This window comes from Mercenaria mercenaria, chromosome 10, assembly GCF_021730395.1.
Source record: "Mercenaria mercenaria strain notata chromosome 10, MADL_Memer_1, whole genome shotgun sequence".
NCBI classification, from domain to species: domain Eukaryota; kingdom Metazoa; phylum Mollusca; class Bivalvia; order Venerida; family Veneridae; genus Mercenaria; species Mercenaria mercenaria.
In genome coordinates this window covers 66,206,852-66,230,572 of record NC_069370.1, presented here as the reverse complement: position 1 = coordinate 66,230,572, position 23,721 = coordinate 66,206,852, and the positions used below count along the sequence as shown (strand labels likewise).

General features: G+C 32.7%; 1 protein-coding gene across 1 annotated transcript in view; it reads left to right on the top strand.

Moving 5' to 3' along the window:
- Positions 1 to 22,233, top strand: part of LOC123561380 (fasciclin-2-like) — a 121,130-nt gene extending 98,897 nt beyond the window's left edge. The window contains exons 17-21 of the mRNA XM_045353714.2: positions 8,258 to 8,450; positions 9,760 to 9,831; positions 12,095 to 12,151; positions 13,448 to 13,538; positions 14,120 to 22,233. Of these exons, the coding sequence (XP_045209649.1) occupies positions 8,258 to 8,450; positions 9,760 to 9,831; positions 12,095 to 12,151; positions 13,448 to 13,538; positions 14,120 to 14,206 (500 nt within the window). The 3' untranslated portion in view covers positions 14,207 to 22,233. The remainder of the gene's footprint in view (positions 1 to 8,257; positions 8,451 to 9,759; positions 9,832 to 12,094; positions 12,152 to 13,447; positions 13,539 to 14,119) is intronic.
- Positions 22,234 to 23,721: the final 1,488 nt, after the last annotated feature.

Genomic DNA, 23,721 nt, shown 5'->3' with positions numbered 1-23,721 from the left:
AATAAACGCATGTTTGTAACTTTAATAATTATTCAAAGATGGATGTAAATATTACAACTTAACTGTCTCAGCGCGTGACACACAACATTTGTGTACATGTTTAGAAATAGATTATACACCAAAAGAAACCACTGATATTAACACAAAACGGGTGTAAATTTATGTAATGCTGATGTAAATAATCGGTGTTAATGATGCATTTCTATTTATGGGAATTTAATGTTCAAATATCTATTAAACGCAGTAGGTGTGTTAAAATTATGAATATTTCGAAGCGAAAATTTCAATGTATATTTCAGTTTACACCCAAGTTAATCATGATTTCAGTTTACACCCAAGTTAATCCCTGCATGATTTCAACTGACTGTATGCGAGTGTGATTATGATAAGGTTAGATCATGTTCTTCGACGTCAGGTGGTAATTCTTATCCCGCCGCAGCAGGTATGTTACAATATCGGCCTCAGGGAGTTAATGTCCATCTTACAAAAAAGACCAGACCCACAACCAAGGCCATAAGGCTCAAGGTCGAAGCTGAAGGTAACAGCTTTTTCTAAGCGTTGAGCACAACATGCTATCTTATGTGAACCTTTTAACCATCTTGTGTAAAATATTACCTTGCGTACATGACTGAACTATCTCATATATAGTATATTATAGACTTGACTTAGACAAATAATCTTATTAGTTGCTTCCAGACTTGTGTTTAGTATTATTAGTACTGTCCAGGTGCCCGCTTCTGTCAGAAATACTGCTGAGAGGAGGCACTTGGTATCTCCTTCCCTCAGTTACAAGCTGCTGGAAAGTTCAAAATATGACCTACAGTTGTGTTGGTATGATATTAAACCAAACAAAAACAGTAATGTTAACTAAAAAGGTAAGTTAATGGAAGACTATAAGCCTAAAATTCAACTATTCTTTTGGTTATAATAGCAAAATTATACATTGATATATTAAGAAAGATGGTGTCTCCAGATTCACATGTAGCATGATGTTGTAGTGTTGATGTTGTGTATTTCAGTTGTATGCAGCCTTATTGTATTCATTCCTTGCAGATACTCAATGTGATGTGTATGTATGTTATAATTACATTACAAAATAATTCCTTTTCCGGAATGTATTGTAAGTAGTTGATGTTTAGTAGCATGGGAGATAACTCTTGAAGTTATTCAAAATTTTATAAATTGAACAAAAATGATTGATCATAGTTGATTACGATTACTTATTATAATTATTCCGGGTCTGATAGTGAATTACACAAGTTTAAAGATTAAGGTTGTTCACTCGCATTTAAGTAACATTTTGTTATTTTTTGCCTTTCATGTTATTTTCTTAAGGTTGTTCTGCATGTTTAAAACAATGTAGAATTTTAGTTAACCATAGTTTTTCAAAACACTATTGTGTCTGAAGGAACTTTGGCCAGTAAAAAGGATAGGGTTGTGTGCTTAATTTTTTATTAGATCAGTCTTCCAGTCAGTTTTCACAGAGGTCATCTATGACATTTTTGTGTATAGATAATTTCCATGTAAAGAAAGACTTCGACGAGGTAGATTTCAATGAAACTTCCTGTAGTTTCAGATTACCCTATTTTAAACCATGTGGCTAAAAAAAATATGTAGGTCTGTATGCTTCCATAGTGCTTTCATAGCAACTTGCGTTATTATTTTGTATTATTTTACATCAAAACCTATCCACTACCAAAATTGAATTGAAGAAAGACAATATTGTTGACTGTTTAATACAGTTCTCTAAATATAGTAGATAGGAATCTACATTTAAGTTTCCCATAATTATAATGGCAACCAAACATTCATATACATGTAGTTTTGCAGATTAGTGACAAATCACTGTCATTTCAGGTTAATAGACTTGCAGAACCACCAGAATAGATTTATTACATTACATAGGGCTAGATCTGTATCAAGATATTTTAAAAAGTTGAATCAGAAGGCAAGTTTCAAAACGGCATGGAACTTCAGAATTGTTGTAATTATTCATGCAACCAAGAGCACTCAGTGAAGGTAACAATAGTTTTGCAACGAATTGCGGCTAAATGTGTATCTGGCAAAGCAAAACCTAAACAAATGTAATACAATAAATGTTAAATGTATATTATTTGTTGGGGAAAAATACATTTATCAAACGGAGATAGGAAAATCAAATTTAAAAATACCAGAATGTGTTAAGCTCTTGGAAAACATAATGAGCCCACCCATGCCTGAACTAGCCAATGCAGGAGATAAAATTGTGTCATGAAATGCAACAACACAGCACAGACAACAATTAGGGTGTTATTTGTATAAAGACCATTGATTATTTGCCTTTAAAAGTGTTTGTACCCTCAGACAGTTAAACCTTTAGTAGGTACATCTGTTTTCAGCCAGGATTGCTGGCTTTGTCAATCAAAACAAATGAGCCTTATTTCATATAGTTATCTTTCTTATCCTACATTTACTTAAATTAGGAAGCAAATTGATTTAAGCCTCTAAAACTGATTCAATCAAAGTTGTTCACAAGAAAAACACTCCCAAGTAATGAAGTTTGGTATAGGCATTGCAGCAAGGGACCTAATCTGTTGTATAAGATATTGTACATTTGTTTACCATCAGTCCTTTCATTAGTTATTTTTATTTGCTTGAATTGAGTGTGTAGTTATTTCCGTAGATTTGTGCATGTTTGAATGTTGTCTAGTGGTGATGTATGAATGCTCCCAGCTGACGATGTTTGCATGACGGCTCTTCTTTATAACCATCAATGAGCTGAACCAAGGTATGTATAATATTGTAATGTTATGTTTCTTTTACATTGTTCAGTACAATATGGCAGTATATTTGGACAAGTACTCATTCCAAGAAGAATTAGGTGAGCCGATGCTCATATTTCTTTTATGAGGGGAGGCAGGGAGGGGTACAAGTCCAAATACACCCCATATTTTACAGGACAGTTTTAAAAAATCTTTTTATTATATACTTATTTTTCTCAGTAAAAAGTAACATTATTCCATCATACAGAAAGTTTATTATGTTGATAGTCATGCAGATAGTCATAACACGGAGATTCAAATCATAGTTTTTACATCATCCAATATAAAAAAACATTACATGGTCAGGTTATACAATGCTAATTGCTGATTGGAAGAGAAAAATAGGTATAAATGAATGGTATCAACTGAAAACTGTACAATGAGTTTATATAGTTGAGCAGCTAAGTAAACATAATTTACAGCTTCTACAAAACTAGGTGTTACACAAATTTACACATGAATGTACACTGTAGAGACTGCGAAACTAGGTGTTACACAGAAATGTGCACAGTAGAGACTGCAAAACTAGGTGTTACATATACATGTACACATAAATGTGCACAGTACTAAGAGACTGCGTGCTAGGTGTTATACATTTACACATAGATGTACACAGTAGAGACTGCGTGCTAGGTGTTACACATACATTTACATATAAATGTACACAGTATAAGGCGGCAAAACTAGATATTTCAAATAAATGTGCACAGTATGCCCTGCCGAAATAGGTGTTACACATAAATGTACACAGTATAGACTGCAAAACTAGGTATTACATATAAATGTTTACAGTACGGACTGCAAAATTAGGTGTTACATACAGCTTTTCCAAAAGTGTACACAGTAGAGACTGCAAAACTAGGTATTTCAAATATCTGTGCATAGTATGCCCAGCAAAATAGGTGTTACATGTAAATGTACACAAATAGGTGTTACAATATGAATGTTCAAATTATAGACTGAAAACTAGGTGTTACATGATTATATCACAATCGACCAATGTGTCAAACATCTTTTTTTCAGTTAGTAGTATCACCTATTAGATCAGGTCTTTTCTGATTTTCTAAATGCCCACTGGATGCAGAAACTACTTAAGGAAACTGCTTAAGGAAGGCCGGTGGTTCTCAGCCCCTTGAAACAATACAAAGAGGGGCATCTCCCAGGTCTTGTTCCACCATAAGTGCTGGATAGTTGCCATATAACCTTTTTTGTGCCGGTGCTATATCAGTAATACTTTAACATACTTCAAACAATACGATTGTAAATCAGCCATTAACAAATTAATAATTCATGCAATGTCTGTGGCACAGTCTATATGTGTTTCCTGATGAGGGATGATTTCAATAACCTTCACTAATCTTTATGACTGTTAAGCAGATATATTCAGCTAAAATTACAAGGTCAAACTGACATTGCCAAATATTTTATGATGTTAAATTTAATAAAACTCAAAATAGAGTGCTATGTGCCCACTCAAGAAGTTTCCTTCTTCTGAAACAGTTTTTACTTTTATCATTTATTTATACAATACTTTTTGTCCTTTGTGAGGTAAGGTAGCTGTTGTGGGACAGCGTTAGAAACAATTACCGGTAGTCTTGAAATATTAATGTTTAAAGTTGCCATTTTTATTTTGAAGTGCCTTGATTTTGCACAGTCAAAAATGTCTTTGCAGCTCTCTGATTGGTCAATCAGAATTCACTGTCAGTATTATGAATACTCAATCAAGACACAATTATAGTTGCTATGGTGATTTGTTGGAAAATATCTACTTCCAAAATTGATACCACTGCCATTCAAAATGTTGCCATATGCCATTCAAACTTCAGTTCATACATATGAATTAAATTACCCTCAATTCCCAAGGCATCAATTTCTGGGATGAACAGCCTTAATTTCCACTCTAGATTTCATGAATATTTATGAACAAGTTATTTTTGTGCCACAACAGTTGCATCTTGTATTGAATAACAATTGGCTGCTGCTTATCATACGCTGTCATTTTCATAAAAGCATCCCAAGAATTGGATAGAAGTATATAGAATGTTATTCAAAAGGAAAAGTTCGAGAGAATGCAAAGCATAGTAATAGATGTTGGTACTGCATTATCAAGACCATAACTTTCATTAACAGAATTAAAGTATTGGACCCATATGACACCTGACATTTTGTGTTTTGTTACATACTCCAGTCCCCATAGTGATTTTGGCATTTGCCAGTTGATATGAAAAAAATCTGTTTTAGCTGGGAACAATGCTGAAATAGCATAATAGAGAATTTAGCTTTTTTTAATTGCACAGAGATTGCAGGCAGTCATTACGGGTTAACTGTCTTAAAATACCAAATGTCATATCAGTTAAATACTTTTGATTATGTACAGGTAATAAAAGACTTGCTAGTCAATAGTTAAAACTGTTTACCAAACTTCAGACTGAGGGTTAGTAGTTTGCCCAACTTCAGACTAAGGGTGAGTAGTTTGCCCAACTTCAGACTGAGGGTTAGTAGTTTTGACTATCGACCAGCAAGCCATTCAATAAGTATTTTATCGAAGGACATCAAAAACAAGGTCTAAGTTTTTTTTCTCTGGGTTTGACTTGAGCCAAACAAACCTGTATTAAACTATAGATTAAATTAAAATAAAATCTTCATGGAATTCAAGTAAATGTACAATTTCACACCTGAAAGTTTCATACAAGTCGGCAACATGTTTAAACTAAGACTGACAATGTTTAAGGAGAAAAAGATATTTACAAGTCCACAACATGTTAAGAGGAGAAACAGAAATATACCAGTCCACAACACGTCAGTTAAACTAAGACTGACGATGTTTACTGGAGGTAACTGCATGAAATAAAGAAACACTTCATTAAATAAGTGAAATAAATCTTGATTAATAGAACAATTACTTCCAGTCACAAAATGTATATCACAAAATTCCATAACATGCAGTACTTAATGTCCTTTGTGCTAAATGAAATATAACATATATAAAAATATTTCAAGAATTTAACTGACAATTTTGTAATTATTTTCATAGAATAAAAAACTAATTTTGAACTATGCAGCATGTGCCAGTTTATTTATTAGTCTGGAAGTATTTTTGTTATACCATAACACTCATAAAATTGTTCACAGTTTTCTTAATTTGATCATGCTGGGTAACATTTATAAAAATGAGAATAGCAGGGTTTGAATAATACTCAGTTTATTGTAGTTTGTCATAGTTACATATGTATAATGCATTTAGTTTATACTAATTCGTTTTAGTCCATTCCTGAAAAAAAAAAACCAAAAAAAAAAACCAGTACTTCTATCAGAAGGCATAGTCTGATACCTTAACCACTAGATCACCACTCCCCTTAGATGCATTTAAGTGCTAAGTTAATACATGAAATGCCATGTCATCCCTCTTATTTGGAATTATCATGGCTTTCACTTTACTTCACTTTATGTATTGAGATGAAATTCAGATAGTTATTGTTATACCCCCACCAAACATGTTTGAGGGGGGTATATAGGAGTCAGTTTTGTCGCGTTTGTCGCGTCCCGTCCCGTCACGTCCCGAAATCTATTATCTCAGTTATTACCAAATGGATTTGATTCAAACTTAAAATACATGTTCCACCTTATCACCCACATCATGTGACACAAGGTGCATAACTCTTGACACCAAGTTTTCATGAATTATGTCCCCTTTTACTTAGAATTTAAGGTTAATTTTGTTGTATTTTCACTATATCTCAGTTATTACTAAATGGATATGATTCAAACTTAAAATAGATGTTCTACCTCATCACCCACATCATGTGACATAAGGTGCATAACTCTGACACAATTTTTTTTATGAATTATGCCCCTTTTTACTTAGAATTTAAGGTTGATTTTGATGTATTTTCACTTTATCTCAGTTACTACTGAATGGATTTGATTCAAACTTAAAATAGATGTTCCACCTCATCACCCACATCATGTGCCCACATCATGTGACACAAGGTGCATAACTCTGACACCAAGCTTTCATGAATTTTGTCCCCTTTTACTTAGAATTTAAGGCTAATTTTGTTGTATTTTCACTATATCTCAGTTATTACTAAATGGATTTGATTCAAACTTAAAATAGTTGTTCCACCTCATCACCCAGATGATGTGACATAAGGTGCTTAACTCTGAAATAAATTTTTTATGAATTATGTCCCCTTTTACTTTAAATTTAAGGTTGATTTTGATGTATTTTCACTATATCTCAATTATTACAAAATGGATTTGATTCAAACTTTAAATAGATGTTCCACCTCATCACCCACATCATGTGACACAAGGTGCATAACTCTGACACCAATTTTTCATGAATTATGCCCCTTTTTACTTAGAATTTAAGGTTAATTTTGATGTATTTTCACTATATCCCAATTACTACTGAATGGATTTGATTCAGACTTAAAATAGATGTTCCACCTCATCACCCACATCATGTGACACAAGGTGCATAACTCTGACACTATTTTTCTTGAATTGTGTCCCCTTTTACCTAGAATTTAATGTTAATTTTGATGTATTTTCACTATATCTCATTCTGATTGGCTTAGAGCCAAAGGGAAGTAACCTTTGTACTGAGTTTCTTCCCCTTAAATTCCAGGAATTAGTCTATTTTTAGAAATCCTATTTTTAGATTTTCAATCTTTTTTATTATAAGTCCTATGTAAAAAGTAAAAACATTTTTCCATGGTAACATGGGTCAGTAAGACACTTCTTTGTATTCACTTTTAGTGTATCTCTAATATTAGAGATTTAATATATTTACTAGTATTACTATACTAGTATTATACTAGTATTACTTATATGTGGGAGCCCAGGATGAAGTACTCCAAAGTATTTTTAAGATTCCTTATGGTTGCCATTCTTCTGTGACAAGACCGTATGGTGGGGGTATGAGTCACTCCTGTGACAGTTCTAGTTAGATTTTAAGTAACATTCCTTATTTAGGTGTTATGCATATTCATTGAAGATTGAATATTCTGAGAAAATGGGCAGAATAAATAGTGCAGTGCGCACTACTATTACGGAAGGATTATCCACTATTGCGTTCCGTATATGGAAACATCATTTTGATGTATCAAGACACCCTAGAGCTATGCATCTTTTGCAGGAAATGGCATTTGTAATCAGATCTTTATCCTGGAATTCTATATCTCTAAATATGCTGAATAATATTTCTCCATCCTGAAACTATAACTTACTTAATATTCTGATTATATTATCAACGTCCTGAAACTTTTAATCACTTAATATTCTGAATAGGATAGATTATCTTCATTCTGAAACTTTATCTCACTTAATATTCTGAATAATTTTCATCAATTTTATTTCACTTAATAATTAAGTTTATCATTTTCCTTGTCTTAATAATTCAAGGTCATCCTAAAACTTGATCTCATTTATTATTCTGAATATTTTATCAGGACAACCAGGAGGATTGTCAACAGCAGCGATCATCGGAATTGTTATTGGCATCTTTTTCTTACTGTTCATCATTGTCGATGTGACATGCTACTTCAAGAACAACTGTGGAATCTTGATGAGTATCAGGGAGAAAGTAGGAGGAGGCAGGGAGGAGGGCTATGCTGTCGCTAAAACAGAAGATGTTGAAAATTTGTAAGATTATCTCAAAGTTTTAGTTCACAAGAACACAAAGTAGTGCTCACTTGAGCTATTGTGATACCCTTGTGTCTGCCACCTGTTATGTGCCATGGTAATACTCTTTAAGTCACAGATTTTCGCCCAGTCTTAATGAAAAAGAATTTTTCCCTCAATAAAACTGCATGAAAAATTGAACCTGAACTGTGAAAAAAGATGGAATAACCATAACTGGTAAAAATATGTTTTGTGGCAGCTAGAGTTAAAAATAGAAATTCATTTAAACAATTTTTATATGCCCGTACATGTCCACTCTCTAAGTCGAACAGTTTTAATTAGATCTTCACCAAACTTGCTGACAATATTTGTGGGCATAATATCTCAGCCAAGTTTGATAACCAGCCAAATCGCTCCAGGCACTCATGGATTTTGGCCCTTGAATTACTTGAAAAACTGCGAATTTAGCCTTATCCACCCTCAAAGTCGAACAGTTTTTTGTCCGATCTTCACCAAACTTGCTTACAATGTTTATGGGCATAATATCTTGGCCAAGTTCGATAACCAGCCAAATCACCCGAAGCACTCTTGGGTTATAGCCCTTGAATTAGGCCAAGTTGGATGACGGGCATATTTTGTGACAGTCTGGCACTCTTGATTCTTTATGGATTTTCATCAGACTTGGGCTATAGCATCATTATAAGGTCAATTTTCCCTGGGTATTTTTTGGTGACTTTCAATTAGCAGTTGCATGACTAACCCATCTCCTAGATAATTAAAGACTTAAGTTTTGGTTACTCTGTACTGATACTGCATCTAAAGGACACTGATTGACAAGAGACAACTTTGTGCAAGTGGAAACTTGCTACATTTAATTACATCCTGAATCGATGAGAAGATCGGAATCGATGAGAAATACGCATACAACAGTGATGTTATTGCATAATAAGGCTACACTATCTAGAGGAAAACAAATAACTGCAGTATTAAATTTTCCTGTGATATGATGATAGAATTTTATGGTAAACAGACAATAATCTGCCAGTTTTAATTGACTAGGGACTGTTTAAAAGGTGATTTAGTGTGACAACTATTACTTTATTCCATTACATCAATATTTACTGCACATGTACTTGCTGTAGCAATCCTTGCAGCTTTCTGTTTATTAACAGTGTCAAGGGCAATACAGGGTTGTTATATTCCAGGCGTAACTATGTAAGAGGGACAAATCTTTCTTACTTATATTTACAAGCATGGATTAACTCCCCTGTGCTGTTCTAACTCTTGCAAGGATAAACCTCTCTGTTTCACTTCTTGCTGGCTATTTCAGGGCAAAGAAAGATGAATTAACTGAGGAGGTGAAAGCAGCAGAGGAGGGTGAACTTGCTGAGACACAGGAAGAGTAAGTTTGTTGTTATACAGACATTGTTACAAAAATCAGGATTGTTACAACTTGCAGTGACATCCACATAATGTATTAATACTGTACTTTGGCAGTGAGCTCGAAATCACATATGTATGATGTTCTTTGGAAGTGAACTCCATATGATGTATGTATAACATACTTTGGCAGTGAGCTCCACATCATATATGTATGATGTTCTTTGGAAGTGAACTCCACATACTGTATTAACAATGTACTTTGGCAGTGAGCTCCACATCATATATGTATGATGTTCTTTGGAAGTGAACTCCACATAATGTATGTATAACATACTTTGGCAGTGAGCTCCACATCATATATGTATGATGTTCTTTGGAAGTGAACTCCACATACTGTATTAACAATGTACTTTGGCAGTGAGCTCCACATCATATTTGTATGATGTTCTTTGGAAGTGAACTCCACATAATGTATGTATAACATACTTTAGCAGGGAGCTCCACATCACATATGTATGATGTTCTTTGGAAGTGAACTCCACATAATGTATGTATAACATACTTTAGCAGGGAGCTCCACATCATATATGTATGATGTTCTTTGGAAGTGAACTCCACATACTGTATTAACAATGTACTTTGGCAGTGAGCTCCACATCATATATGTATGATGTTCTTTGGAAGTGAACTCCACATAATGTATGTATAACATACTTTGGCAGGGAGCTCCACATCATATATGTATGATGTTCTTTGGAAGTGAACTCCACATAATGTATGTATATTAACATACTTTGGCAGGGAGCTCCACATCATATATGTATGATGTTCTTTGGAAGTGAACTCCACATAATGTATGTATATTAACATACTTTGGCAGGGAGCTCCACATCATATATGTATGATGTTCTTTGGAAGTGAACTCCACATAATGTATGTATATTAACATACTTTGGCAGGGAGTTCCACATCATATATGTATGATGTTCTTTGGAAGTGAACTCCACATAATGTATGTATAACATACTTTGGCAGGGAGCTCCACATCATATATGTATGATGTTCTTTGGAAGTGAACTCCACATAATGTATGTATATTAACATACTTTGGCAGGGAGCTCCACATCATATATGTTTGATGTTCTTTGGAAGTGAACTCAACATAAAGTATGTATAACATACTTTGGCAGGGAGCTCCACATCATATATGTATGATGTTCTTTGGAAGTGAACTCCACATAATGTATGTATATTAACATACTTTGGCAGTGAGCTTCACATCATATATGTATGATGTTCTTTGGAAGTGAACTCCACATAATGTATGTATATTAACATACCTTGGCAGGGAGCTCCACATCATATATGTATGATGTTCTTTGGAAGTGAACTCCACATAAAGTATGTGTAACATACTTTGGCAGGGAGCTCCACATCATATATGTATGATGTTCTTTGGAAGTGAATTCCACATAATGTATGTATAACATACTTTGGCAGTGAGCTCCACATATATGTATGATGTTCTTTGGAAGTGAACTCCACATAATGTATGTATATTAACATACTTTGGCAGGGAGCTCCATATCATATAAGTATAATGTCCTGTGGTAGTGAGCTCTAAACAAACATAATTAGGCATTGAGCATTGAGCTCCATATAGTTATCCAATATGTGCATAAGTTTGTCCATTAATCTTGTTCAGACTGTAACTGTATAAAGCAGCTGTGAGTGCAAAAAGTAATAAAAAGACATGCTCCTTCCTGGAAGGTATTTGTTGAGGTTTTTGCTTATCAGGCCATCAACCAAAAATGGGTTGGACATCAAAGATATTGTCACCATGTCATTGAAATTCTAGTTGCAATAAAAAAAAATGAAATAGTGCAAAGTTGACATTAACATAGACAACTACCAAACTACTGTGAATGAAAACACAGTGATCATTGACTTTATTCATAAGCTGACCATTAGCAGACTGCATTTGTTTCTTAGCATAGGACTTCAAAGATTTCTCAGTTACTGATTAAAATTCTGTCAAATATATAGTTTTCTTGTTCATATAATATAAAAAAACAGCAAGATTTCTTGCCTACATTTTCTAACAGTTTTACAGTATCATTCATGTCTTCATTCAGACTTTTTTCCTCCAAAAACCTGTCAAGGTTCCCACTAAAAAAAACAGAAAAAGGATAAGAAAAAATGGAAGAATTAGATGGTCATACTGCTCTTTGTTAAAACAGTTATAAACCAGTAAGAAAACAATAACTTACTGTTTATTTCAGTGAGAAGAAAGAGCCATTGTTATCAGAGGAACAGAAAGTAGACACAGTTGATGAAGGGTATGTTACATTTCGTATATCATTTTTTATCTAACTTAATTTATTGCCATCACTGTTTTAACTATTTGAGCATGGCCTCCAGAAAATGTTTGTCATTGAAAATTTTAGAAGATAGTCCTATGTGTAGAAGGTGCTACAGTAACCTTCCATGGTGATATACAATGTACCACCTTTAAATGTTGATTTACCATAAAATCCAACTTTCCCTAGGTGTTTAGACATACCAGGTGTAAATTGTCAATTATTGTCACCGTATTTGTGACATGGTGTTATAAGTGTGTTATTGCATTGAACTGAATGTACTTTTTGCCATTGATGTCAAAGACCTGGAAAGCATATAGTGTTTAAATTGTCTATCAGACCATCCATCAGTCCATCATTCCATCACACTTTCTTGTGTACTCAACTCCGCTTACAGTTTACATCCAACTGAAATGAAACTTGGTAAACACCATCAACATGAAGTGGAGATGCACATATTATCTGGACTTTCTTGTCTATTGTTTCCCAGAGATTACGGTCCTTTCTTTTTTACTTTTGAATATTACAACTACATCAGGACATTGGGTTCTCATCTCCTTCAACAGTTTCCTTCCAATTGAAATGAAACTTGGTATACATCATCAATATGAAATGGAGATGCACATATTTTTGGGACTTCCATGTGTGATTATTTTTCTGGAGTTATGACCCAGTTGTGGACATCATTAAACATTTTCAAGGGGCATGTGTCATACAATGTTGACATCTTTTGTAATACTCATCAGTTAATTATTATTGAAATTCTCTGTAACATCTTGCATAGACTTTTTAAAGGATATATTGTAAAAAAGGTATATAGACTTCTCATTAGTTAACTTTGAAGTGTTTTGTTTGGTTCATGGACATACAACTTGTGTCTGAAAAGAAATGGAACCACTGTCTAACCGTTGCATGATTGTAAGAAGTGACTAATATGGTCTGATTGTTTGGTTTTGCTGTATCTCTGTGATTCCAGGAAATATAAAAAGGTTTAATAACTCATATTTTCATTTTGGTGTAATAGAGATATAGACCAAAATTTTTAGCCCAGTTTGGTGCCTTATAACCTGTACTTTGTTGGTGCAACTCAGCAGATCACTTTTGATATAAGAAAATTCTGGTTTCAGGTTAGAAATTTTGCATTATGATGTAGAAAAAAAAATTGTCAGACATTTATAGGGAACTGATTGGTACTGGAAAAAAGCTTACTACAGTCTACCAGAGAGAATGTGTTATATAGATATGTAACATAAACATGTATATCATATATTGTAGAAAACCAGAAGAGAAAAAGGAGTTAGAACCAGAAGAGAAGGAAGCTGCTAATGCAGAACAAGCTAAAATTGAATCTCCAAAAACGGAGCAGGTATTACACTTAATTTTTTGTTTGATTGCTTTCTTGCATTTACACCCCACAGGGGTCTGATGTAGTCCCCAGCCCTCCAGGAGACCAGGAGTGGAATGGCTAAGGTTGCTTATTTCAAACCATTTGCCTGTCATTACTATGGTTTCTAATGTAACTGGGGGTAAACAATTGATTTATTTGAGATATCAAAGTGGTGTCAGACTGTGAGGAAGCCTTTCAGTTGGCTTATGGAAGGTTGTTGGTTCTACCGAGCTGTCATTTAAAGTGGGAAGATTGTCATATTGCCTGAATTAAGTCAATTTGATTTTAAATAAAAAACAAACAAACAAATAACCATAAAGCAGTAATTGATTGTATGTCATGTGAAATGAGGGAAATTAATAGGTTAACAAATTCAATACCATTGAAAAGGGTTTTAAACTAAAGAATGAAATAATACTACCATATACTTGTTAATACAAAGAATTAGTTAGTCTGTCATGAATAATTCATGTAAAAAGTTTAGTCTGTAGCTGCTCACTAAACAATCAGTATATGTTTTTCTATTGATTTTATAATTCATGCAGTAATATACCCTGCAGGCGCCCACTGAAGAACCAGCACAAGAAGATATCCCGGCAGCTGATGACCAGCCTTTGACTGAGAAAACAGATAAATCACAAGAGTAAACTTCTTGGTCAGCCCTCATCTATGAACATTTATAAGAACTGTCTCAGATTAGTGTTAACTTGCTGGCCATTTTGTACAATATATACTTTACTGTTTCTTTGTCTCAATTAACATGTGATAATTAGAAGGTGTGCGACTTTTCAGGACTGGTCATAATTTCAGGCTTTTAATTGTTTGAACATACCAGCTATGTAACTCCTTTTTGAAAAATGGTTTGATTTTGTGAGTTTATATCTGTGTAACTGTACTGGAAGGGGATGTTACAAAGTTTAGTATTTAGATTTTAGGTATCACGCTTTCAGCTGAAACTGAGGCCTGAATTAAAGTTAGAATCTTCACAACATTATTCAGTCACTGCACATACAAGATGAATAATGGGTCAAGTGAAGGTACTACATTTTTCTCAGTTGAGCTTGGTTTACTGACTGAATACACATGATACAAACCTACTTTAATAAGAGAATTTTTTCTTGTAATTTTCTTACTTACAAGTTATGTATGAAATTGTTCTTGTTTGTTAGTATATTTTATAAGACAAACAGTTAATGTTTAGTGACTTTGCTTATATAGTTAGAAGAGTGTTATGAAATTTATTTAGAAAAAAAAAAGATTTACGCAAGACTTTCAACATTCTATTGCATCATTTTTAAAAGCATTATTCTGCAATAGAAAGCTGTTACAAATTCATTACCGATTTAAATTTACATCAGTCACCATTCTAGAAAACGCTAAATCATTCTGTACCTCAAAATTTTTATTTTGATAATCGCGCCTCTCATCCGAGTGCTTTCTTAACACCGCTTCCATTAACAAAGACACTATTGTTTGGTTTATATATATATTTGTGTTTGTGTCTATAATAATGCAAAACATCAAATGTGAACCATTTTGAAATCATAAGCTTACTATATCTGACCTTTTATAATACTTGCTAACTTACTAAAATATGTTGTGAAAATAGTCCTAAAACGATAACTTGAATGTGTGTAATAGTTGTGTTCAGAGAGATTGGTTTAAGAGAGAAGGATATTGACTTGAAGTAAGCATACATACCAATAAAATCTGAAAAGTAGATCCCTCGGAAGCAGTCTCATGGATTTTCTGAAATAATTGAAAACTATTTGGAAATGTTACTCTTTATTGATACTACATTTTATGTCATGTCATTCAACCTTGATATTCAGGATGAATAACCATTCATGATTTTCAGGATTGCTAAATGTCCTTGATATTCAGGATGAATAACTATCCATGATATTCAGGATTGTTAAATGTCATTGATATTCAGGATAACTAAATGTCTATAATATCCAGGGTTGCTAAATGTTCATGATATTCAGGCTGGTTAAATGTCCATGATATTCAGGCTGGCTAAATGTCTATGATATTCAGGATGACTAAAAGTCCATGAAAATTTTTCAACTATTTGACAAAACCTGAAAGTTTTCAGTACACATTACAAAATAATACCATCTTATGATGTAATGAAAGCTTGGAGTTTACACAGTTGCATGTTTTCTTGATAATGCAATATAAATATTATGTGTGCACAAGAGTAATTTTTGGTGTGTGAGAAAGGTAACTTTTGTGTAGTGTTGTCGCCTGTTTTGAAATGTTTAATCAGTTTTTTGCTACTGTTGTAAAGTTGTATTTAAAATACAATTAAAGGGACCAAGTCCGGAAATCTGTAGTCATTTAGACCTGTAATGTTGTTGTTGTAGCTATAGAATGTTTAAGTTGTCTTATATACAAAGAGCACATATTTTCCTGAATATGGTAGATTCTACCTGTATGTTTATAATCTTTTTAAGATCATTTTAAAGAATGAGTGATTCTCCTTGTACACAAAGAGCACATATTTTCCTGGACATGGTAGTGCATAATGTTTGACAACATCTGTATAATAATTATATAGAACATTTTATAAGATATATTTATAGAATATGTCAAGTTCTGTAAGTACACACAGAATGCATATTTTTTTGAACATGGTTCCTATGTCTTAATTTAATATCAATTTGTGAGTTGTCAGGTTAACAAAAGTTCATCCAGTTTAATTTTCGAGAAATATTTTATGTTTTAGTTGTATTTATAAGCAAGCAGCTCTGTTGAAATATGTTAAAATTTTGTGTACATATTGATATATTGACAGAAAATAGGTTGACATCACTAAACTTTGAAAATTGTTTCTTTCACCTAAACATGACTGTTCTACATGTTTTTTTTATAACCTGGCAACTCACATTTGAATAGATATATCTTTTTGGATTGTTATATTAAAAATGCCTTTTGTGATGAATATTGCGTATGATAAGATTTTGAACAAGAATTATCAGTGTAGCAAAAATGAATGCAATCAATGTACTAAGCTGTCCCTTCCCTTCCCAACACAGAAGTATCTTTCTGGTGAACAAAGTGCTAATATTATGGTTTCTATCTGATACACTATTGGAATAGAACATGTGTACACAGTCCAATAGCCCATTACATAGCACATCAGAACAGTTTTCTGAGTTTTCCAAGGTCGGGAATTTCAGTGAACTCTTCAAATACTTAATGAGAGCTAAAGACTCCTAAAGTTAATCATCAGACCCTAATGTCACAGGGTGGTAAAAAGTAATTTTATCAGATATGAATGTCAATGAGTGAGAAAAAGTAATTCTGTCTGACCCATATGTTACAGGGTGTGCAAAAAATAATCTGTCAAACCCAAGTGTCACATGGTGAGACAAAAGTTATTCTGTTAGACCTGAATGTCACAGGATGAGAAAAAAAGTAACTCTATTAGACCAAAATGTCATAAGAAGAGAATAAAGTAATTCTATCAGACCCAAATGTCACATGATGAGTGAAATTTTGAATAAAAAAGCAAGGATGAATATTAAACAGACGACAACGCATATTAAGCATTACAATGACATCACGAATGTTGTCACACACACCAAATGAAGTTTACATGCCAGTATGGAAAATTATTGACATTAAAGTTTCTATTGTACATTAACCAAGTTTTAAAAAATGGATATGTAATAATAGTGTATGTTAACTTATATGAAGTAAGCTGAGATAAGCATGTTGTGTCAGTAAATGGTTGTTTTGTATCAGCCACCTTGCTCCAGTTACCCCACTCTAATCAAGGAATTAAATAGAATGAATATGTAATTGTCGATCTAGCTTTAATCAATCCAAACTTCAATCCATCTCAAATTTCTAAATTCCCAAAGCATTTTCACTCTCTTCACAAGTTACTAATAATAATGTTAGATCTAATATTTGTTATTAAGAGTCAAGTCTTGTAAAATTTAATTGCTTTGTCTTTTCTCAATTATAATGGCAGGGACAGTCTTAATCTAAATGTCTCATTTTGTTAACTGTCACGGGAAAAAGATGTGTAGGAAAAGAATTGGAACCACTGCCCCTTAAAAGGTAACTAATAGGGTCCGAACACTGAACACCTGGTTTGCTGTATCTCTGTAATTCAAGCAAGTATAAAAGTTTTGATTCCATACCTCATGTTTTTATTTCAATATCAATTAGATGTGAAACCAAAATGTTTAGTCCTATTTGGCGCCATATAACCTGTATTGTGTCGGTGTGTGGTAAACCCAGATCAAACCAAATTTCCCCCAAAATAGCTTTTGTTTTGTGATGGAAAGATTGGGACTTACATAACCATCTCTATTTAAGATCCTTGTTGTATTGCTAGATGTTCATATTTTAATTACTATAGTTGTGGATGTATTTTGTTTGGAAACCTCTGTCATAAGAGCTCATGTTTGTATTGTATTTAAGGATGTTGCAAGCATATTTGTGTTTTTTACTTGTATTTTATTTTACTTATTTATATATATTATATGTACTCGAAATATAACATGGCTAACCAGATTAGATCTTTACATAAGAAGTCTCTTTATTCTTATCTTAGAAAGTATATAAATTTTAAAACTAAAGATATCACTGTTTATTGAATCCCTAAATGCAAGATATCAGTAGTTGATAACTATAAATATTAGGTATTTTTGTTAAAGAAACCTAAAAACTTTTGATACCTCTGTTAAAATAACCATAAAATTTAAGATGTCACTGACAGGTATTTTTTTAAATGGAATTCGGCATCTATATTTGGATGAGAACAAGATGGCGTTATATTTGTTGATGTTTTTGTTAGATATTGCAGCACTTACCTCACTTAAACTGATTGTTAGTTTGTTTAAATTCTAACTGCCTTTGCTCTGTGACATATTAGAATAGTTCGCCAGTCTTTGGATTGAAATAAAGGTGAAAAGAGGTAAATGCCTATGCATGCATAAAAGAAAATTTAAAATGGCATTAGAAAACGGGTTTAAATTCTGTTAAGTTTTTTGGCATTCTTACATATTTTATAACTTGAGTTTTAATTTGTGAGACAAAAAGCTTAAAATTATTATATTTCTTTTAAGATATATGAGTCATTATGTTAAAAAGGGCTGTCTTGTTTGATTTTTTAGATCTTGATGTTTGCATATTACTTAAGAAAAGCACAATATTTTCTGTGCTGAAGTATAACATTGCAATGTTGAAAATTTGCACTATATCCAAAACTGTAGTTCAATGATTGCGACATAAATTACCTCAAGATCAAAATGTCATTTTGCAAGATAGTCTTTCTTACCATGACAACACATACAAATAAATACCCAAAGATATTATTTAGCTTAATTCTGTAGATAAGAGTATATTATGACATTTTCTTGCCTACCTCTTATTGATATTTTTTTTTGTTCATTATAAAGGATGTATACATCTTTAACTCTTACATACAGTATTGGCCCTTAGTCCACATGCAGAAATATTTATACCATATCAAGCAGATAAACCCATTACAAGATGTGCAATTTCACTTTTCTTTTTTCAGTTTCTCATAACATATAATCAGTATTTGCATTGATAGATACATTTTAAAATTTTGCTTTGTTTTTTATCAAATTAAATTATGTATTTTTGTAGGAAATAGTATTAATATTACAATAATTATGTAGTCTATTTATTAACTATTATAAAATTTAAATTTTTTGCAGTTTTCATATTTTCTACCATAATCTGAAGAGAAATCTTTCATACATATTGTAAAATGCTGATATATATACAAAATTAATGAAATACTTGATTGATCTTAATTCATTCAACTTTCCATTTTCTCAGTATGAACAGCTTTTGTAGTGTCTAAGGATGTCCTTGTTGTCAATTACAGCATTTTATAGGTAGAAATGGAGTTCATTTTGTTTAAGTTGAATTTATTTTCTGAAATGTAAAAGAAGACAATTTCAGATAAATGTTCTGTGTTCCTGAGTAAGCATCATGGATAGTATGCCTGCTTAAGCATTGTTCAATGCTTCTTGGAGTTCTGCTTGTACATTTTGTTATTATTCGTGAGAAAACCAGCTTGTTCACTGGAAACAAATACGGTCTGTTATTTGACATTGTTACAAGCTACCACTGGTACCTTTTAAGAATAAGCTTGAATTTTCATTAATTTGTCGGCTCTGATTATAAAGTGAATCAACAAATTATACAAATGGTACATTACTATAAAATTATTCGTCAATATTGCAACAAGCATATCTTTTTAACAACCATTGCTTTCATGTATACCATTTATTTCCTACTGAAAGTTCTTAATAGAGAACTACCCTTTTTATAGATCTCACAATAACAAGTGTTGTGATTAGTTGTTGCTATGGTGTCATCAACTGTACCTATGTTCTCACAAGAGTTTTTATTTTGATAATTATATTTGCATAGTTAGTAAATATCTCTTTCTTGTGATAAGTCTGCATACAATTGTTTACCACAGTTACCTTTGCACTAGCAATATTAGTTTTTAATGCCACTCATGTTTTAGAACCAAGCTCGCATTTTTCACTTATGCATTTTAAAATCTAAAATTTTAAACCATTTCTTTCAGAATTTTAAAACTATTTCTGAAAATGAAATGTTCTTCTGATTATCACATAATCATACAAAATGTACACTAGGTTTTTAAATTCTGTAATCTTATAAGGGAATGTTTATCGTGGTTGTTTTTCTTCCTTTCATGATTCATCCTTTTTGCTGACCAGAGCAGGTGGAGCTAGTAACTATAGATTGGCTTATATTCAATAGGAGCTTTTGATGTTGATTCGCCATAAAGTCCAACTCACTTATTTGTGATAGTTTTATGTTCGTGATAAGCGTGTCACACGAAGTCAAAACTCCCGCAAAATATAACTTGTGTTATCTCCAACAGTAGAAACAACTACAAAGTGCGAATTCTCAAAAATAGCTCTGTTGTATATAAAATCTTGAAACTAAGGGATGGAAAAAGTACTGCATCTACAATGAGGTGAACTAACTTGGTATAGATTCCAGTCATAATTTTGTCAGTTTTGCATAGCCATTTAACAGTCTTGCACAAAATTTGATGTGATGTGATTTTTACCAAAAAAATAGTGAAGATTTATGCTAACTGTGTCTTGTTAGATCTAAAACCCTTGAGCCATCCAGCTTGCTTAGGAAAGTTCAGTTTATCTACCCAGGTGCCTGCAATATTACCTGGAGAGTATTTCTCCACTATCAAAAGGTAGACAGTGGTCATATGACATATACTTTTGTCAGCGTGACATGAATCCCAACAAAAAGAAAAACCTTCGAAAATAAGTTACAGTTTAATTGTAGAAAAAAACAGCTGCTGAATGTGTATAGGTTATTTTCATAAGATTTTCATCAACGTTAGTCAAAAATGGTATGTGGATAAAATTTACAAGAGTATGTGTATAATTTAATAATCTAAAATATTTTCTTGTCAGAATGACTTTTGGTACGGCTCTAAAACAACTATTGTATGTAAGTTTACAAATATTCAAAGGCAAAACATGTTTGTGTGATCAGTGAAGAGCTATGATGGTGCATTTATTCTCATGCATCTAAGTCTTTTGCACCTGTGAGTTTAGCTTTGTATATACAGGAATAAGCTTAAATTGATGTTTTTTAACATTCCATCTTGGTCATGTTTTTGGACATATATTGTCCCTGTTATTCTTTGAGAATATTTGTTTATGATACAAAAGTAAGAAAAAGAACTAAAGAAAATGTTAAGGACGGACTGTTTGTTGGACAATTCATGATAATTGTTAGAATAATGATAATTTTAACACTATGGTTTTTCACAAAGATAATATGAAAACTTATAGACAAGTCAGTGCTAATATATTTTCAACATGCATAATATTTACTGCAATAACAAAATATTAATCCTTTATTAAGACAATATACATGTATATTACTTGATGTACATGTGTAGAAAAGGCATAATTTATATAAAAAATTGAAGCCATCGGTAATCCAAAGTTACTTAAATACATAGTGAACGCTGCTTTTTGTACATATATCATGTGTTGTGCAGTTTGAATGTGTTACACATATTACAATTTTCGTGTTTTCTTTATATATGTATACATACGGTTTTGAGAATACATTCTATGATTCAAGTGATCCGTTCATCAGATAAATTGATTGTATTTGTCCTCTACATAGGAAATGGAAATACATGTACTGCATTATTCGAGTACTTTATTTTAGTGAACATTTTGTTGTCAAGAACTACTCAAAAGATACTTGAATAGCCTAAAAATATAATTATATATATATCCTACAGAAATATATTTAAAATATAAATGGTTGTTTTGTGAAAATCAGTTTAATTTATTTGTTGTTGATTTTTTTCTACAGTTTTAATAGGATGTATATTTATAGAAATAAACTAGTTTGCAGTAACGGTTATAATAGAGAACAAAATTAATATTTTCTAAAAATGACTTATACTGAATCTGAAATAATTTCTCAGTACAAAATATTAATGTAAATTATAGTGGATGCTTGAATCATAGACAACTTGTATTGTTAATGTCATACAATGTCATTCAGTATTGTGCTTGCTGTTTGCTATATTTTAAAGAGTATTTGTATCTTTCTAATTACATATGCTTAATAAAAATATCACAAAAATAGAGTCTGTTGTTATTGTGTTAAAAGTCACATTGGTTTTGTTTGTTTTGGGTGTAGCGCCGTTTTTCAACAGTATTTCAGTCATGTAACGGCGGGTAGTTAACCTAACCAGTGTTCCTGGATTCTGTACCAGTACAAATCTGTTCTCCGCAAGTAACTGCCAACTTCCCCACATGAATTATCAGAGGTGGAGGACGAATGATTTCAGACACAACGTATTTTATCAAATCGTCACGGAGAACATACGCCCCGCCCGAAGAGCGACTCGCAACCCCGCGATTTGTAGACCCAACGCTGTCCCTACTGGTGGCAGTAAGGAAAGGAGCACCACAAACTTGCAAGACAATATATATAACATATAATACGAAATGGACAAAAGGCATGTTTAAAGTAGGGGCACTGCCTTAAAACGGTCAGTAAACTATACAAAGGAAATTGGGAGTTTAAACGCGTTTTAGGCATGCCAACCCTCGCACTCCCCCCCCCCCCCCCAGCCCCCAACCCCCACCCCCCATTTTAAACAATTTAGACAAAACATTGTAATTAAAATAACTCGCCACTGAGGAAGGTTCTAGATAACATAAATGAAAAATACAAGATTGTATAAAGTAAAACGGCCATCTTCTTCTTCTTCGTCTTTATCCTCCCATATGGAAGAACCGTGAATTCACGTATTAATATCAATAATAATAATAAACTGTCCACAAAATTCCCTGATTTTGGTTAATCGAACACCCAAGAATAAGCACATCCACCAAAATTGTACATGTATATGATTGCTTGTTTCAATTCTCAAGTAAAGGAAAAAAATTCTATGGTGGTTTCTCACCGGAAGCTCGGATTTCAGGGTACTTTCTTTTAGGTTTATTAACAGTAGTATACTGCCTATAACGATTACTATGCTGGGCACATACCAATCTCTTACACTGAAATTCTAGTTTTGCAAGTCTTTCTAGTTTCACACCGTGAAACAGATGTGTACAGTCAATATTAACTTGTAACTTTTCTTCAATGACCAGGTTACACCATTGTTGATTAAGTTTAAATCTTGTGATATCATGAGACGAGTTTAGTGGAATCCTAACCAAGGGATGAGGTTTACCAGGTTGAAATAACTCGCAGTTTAAGAACTTCAAACTTTTACTGTAACTTGCTAGAGAGAGTATTTGGTCTTTCCAATATTCATTTACAACCTTATTGACAGTCTTTTTCCATGATAACTTCTGAATTGGATGTTCAAGTAGTCCATCAATATTTGGTAGATCATATAACCAGAAAATTTTCTTAATCTCAATAAACCAACTGTTACTTTTCATAGATTTAACACACAGTTGTCTTTTAGCAATGGCTTTTTCGACTGACTGGTCGTTTTGTAAACAAATGTTATTAAACAGAACCAATGCTTTTTTATGTATTTGTGCTTCAACCGGTAAAAATCCAGACAGAATATAGACTACAGAATCAGTGGTATTGTTTGGTATAGATAAAATGT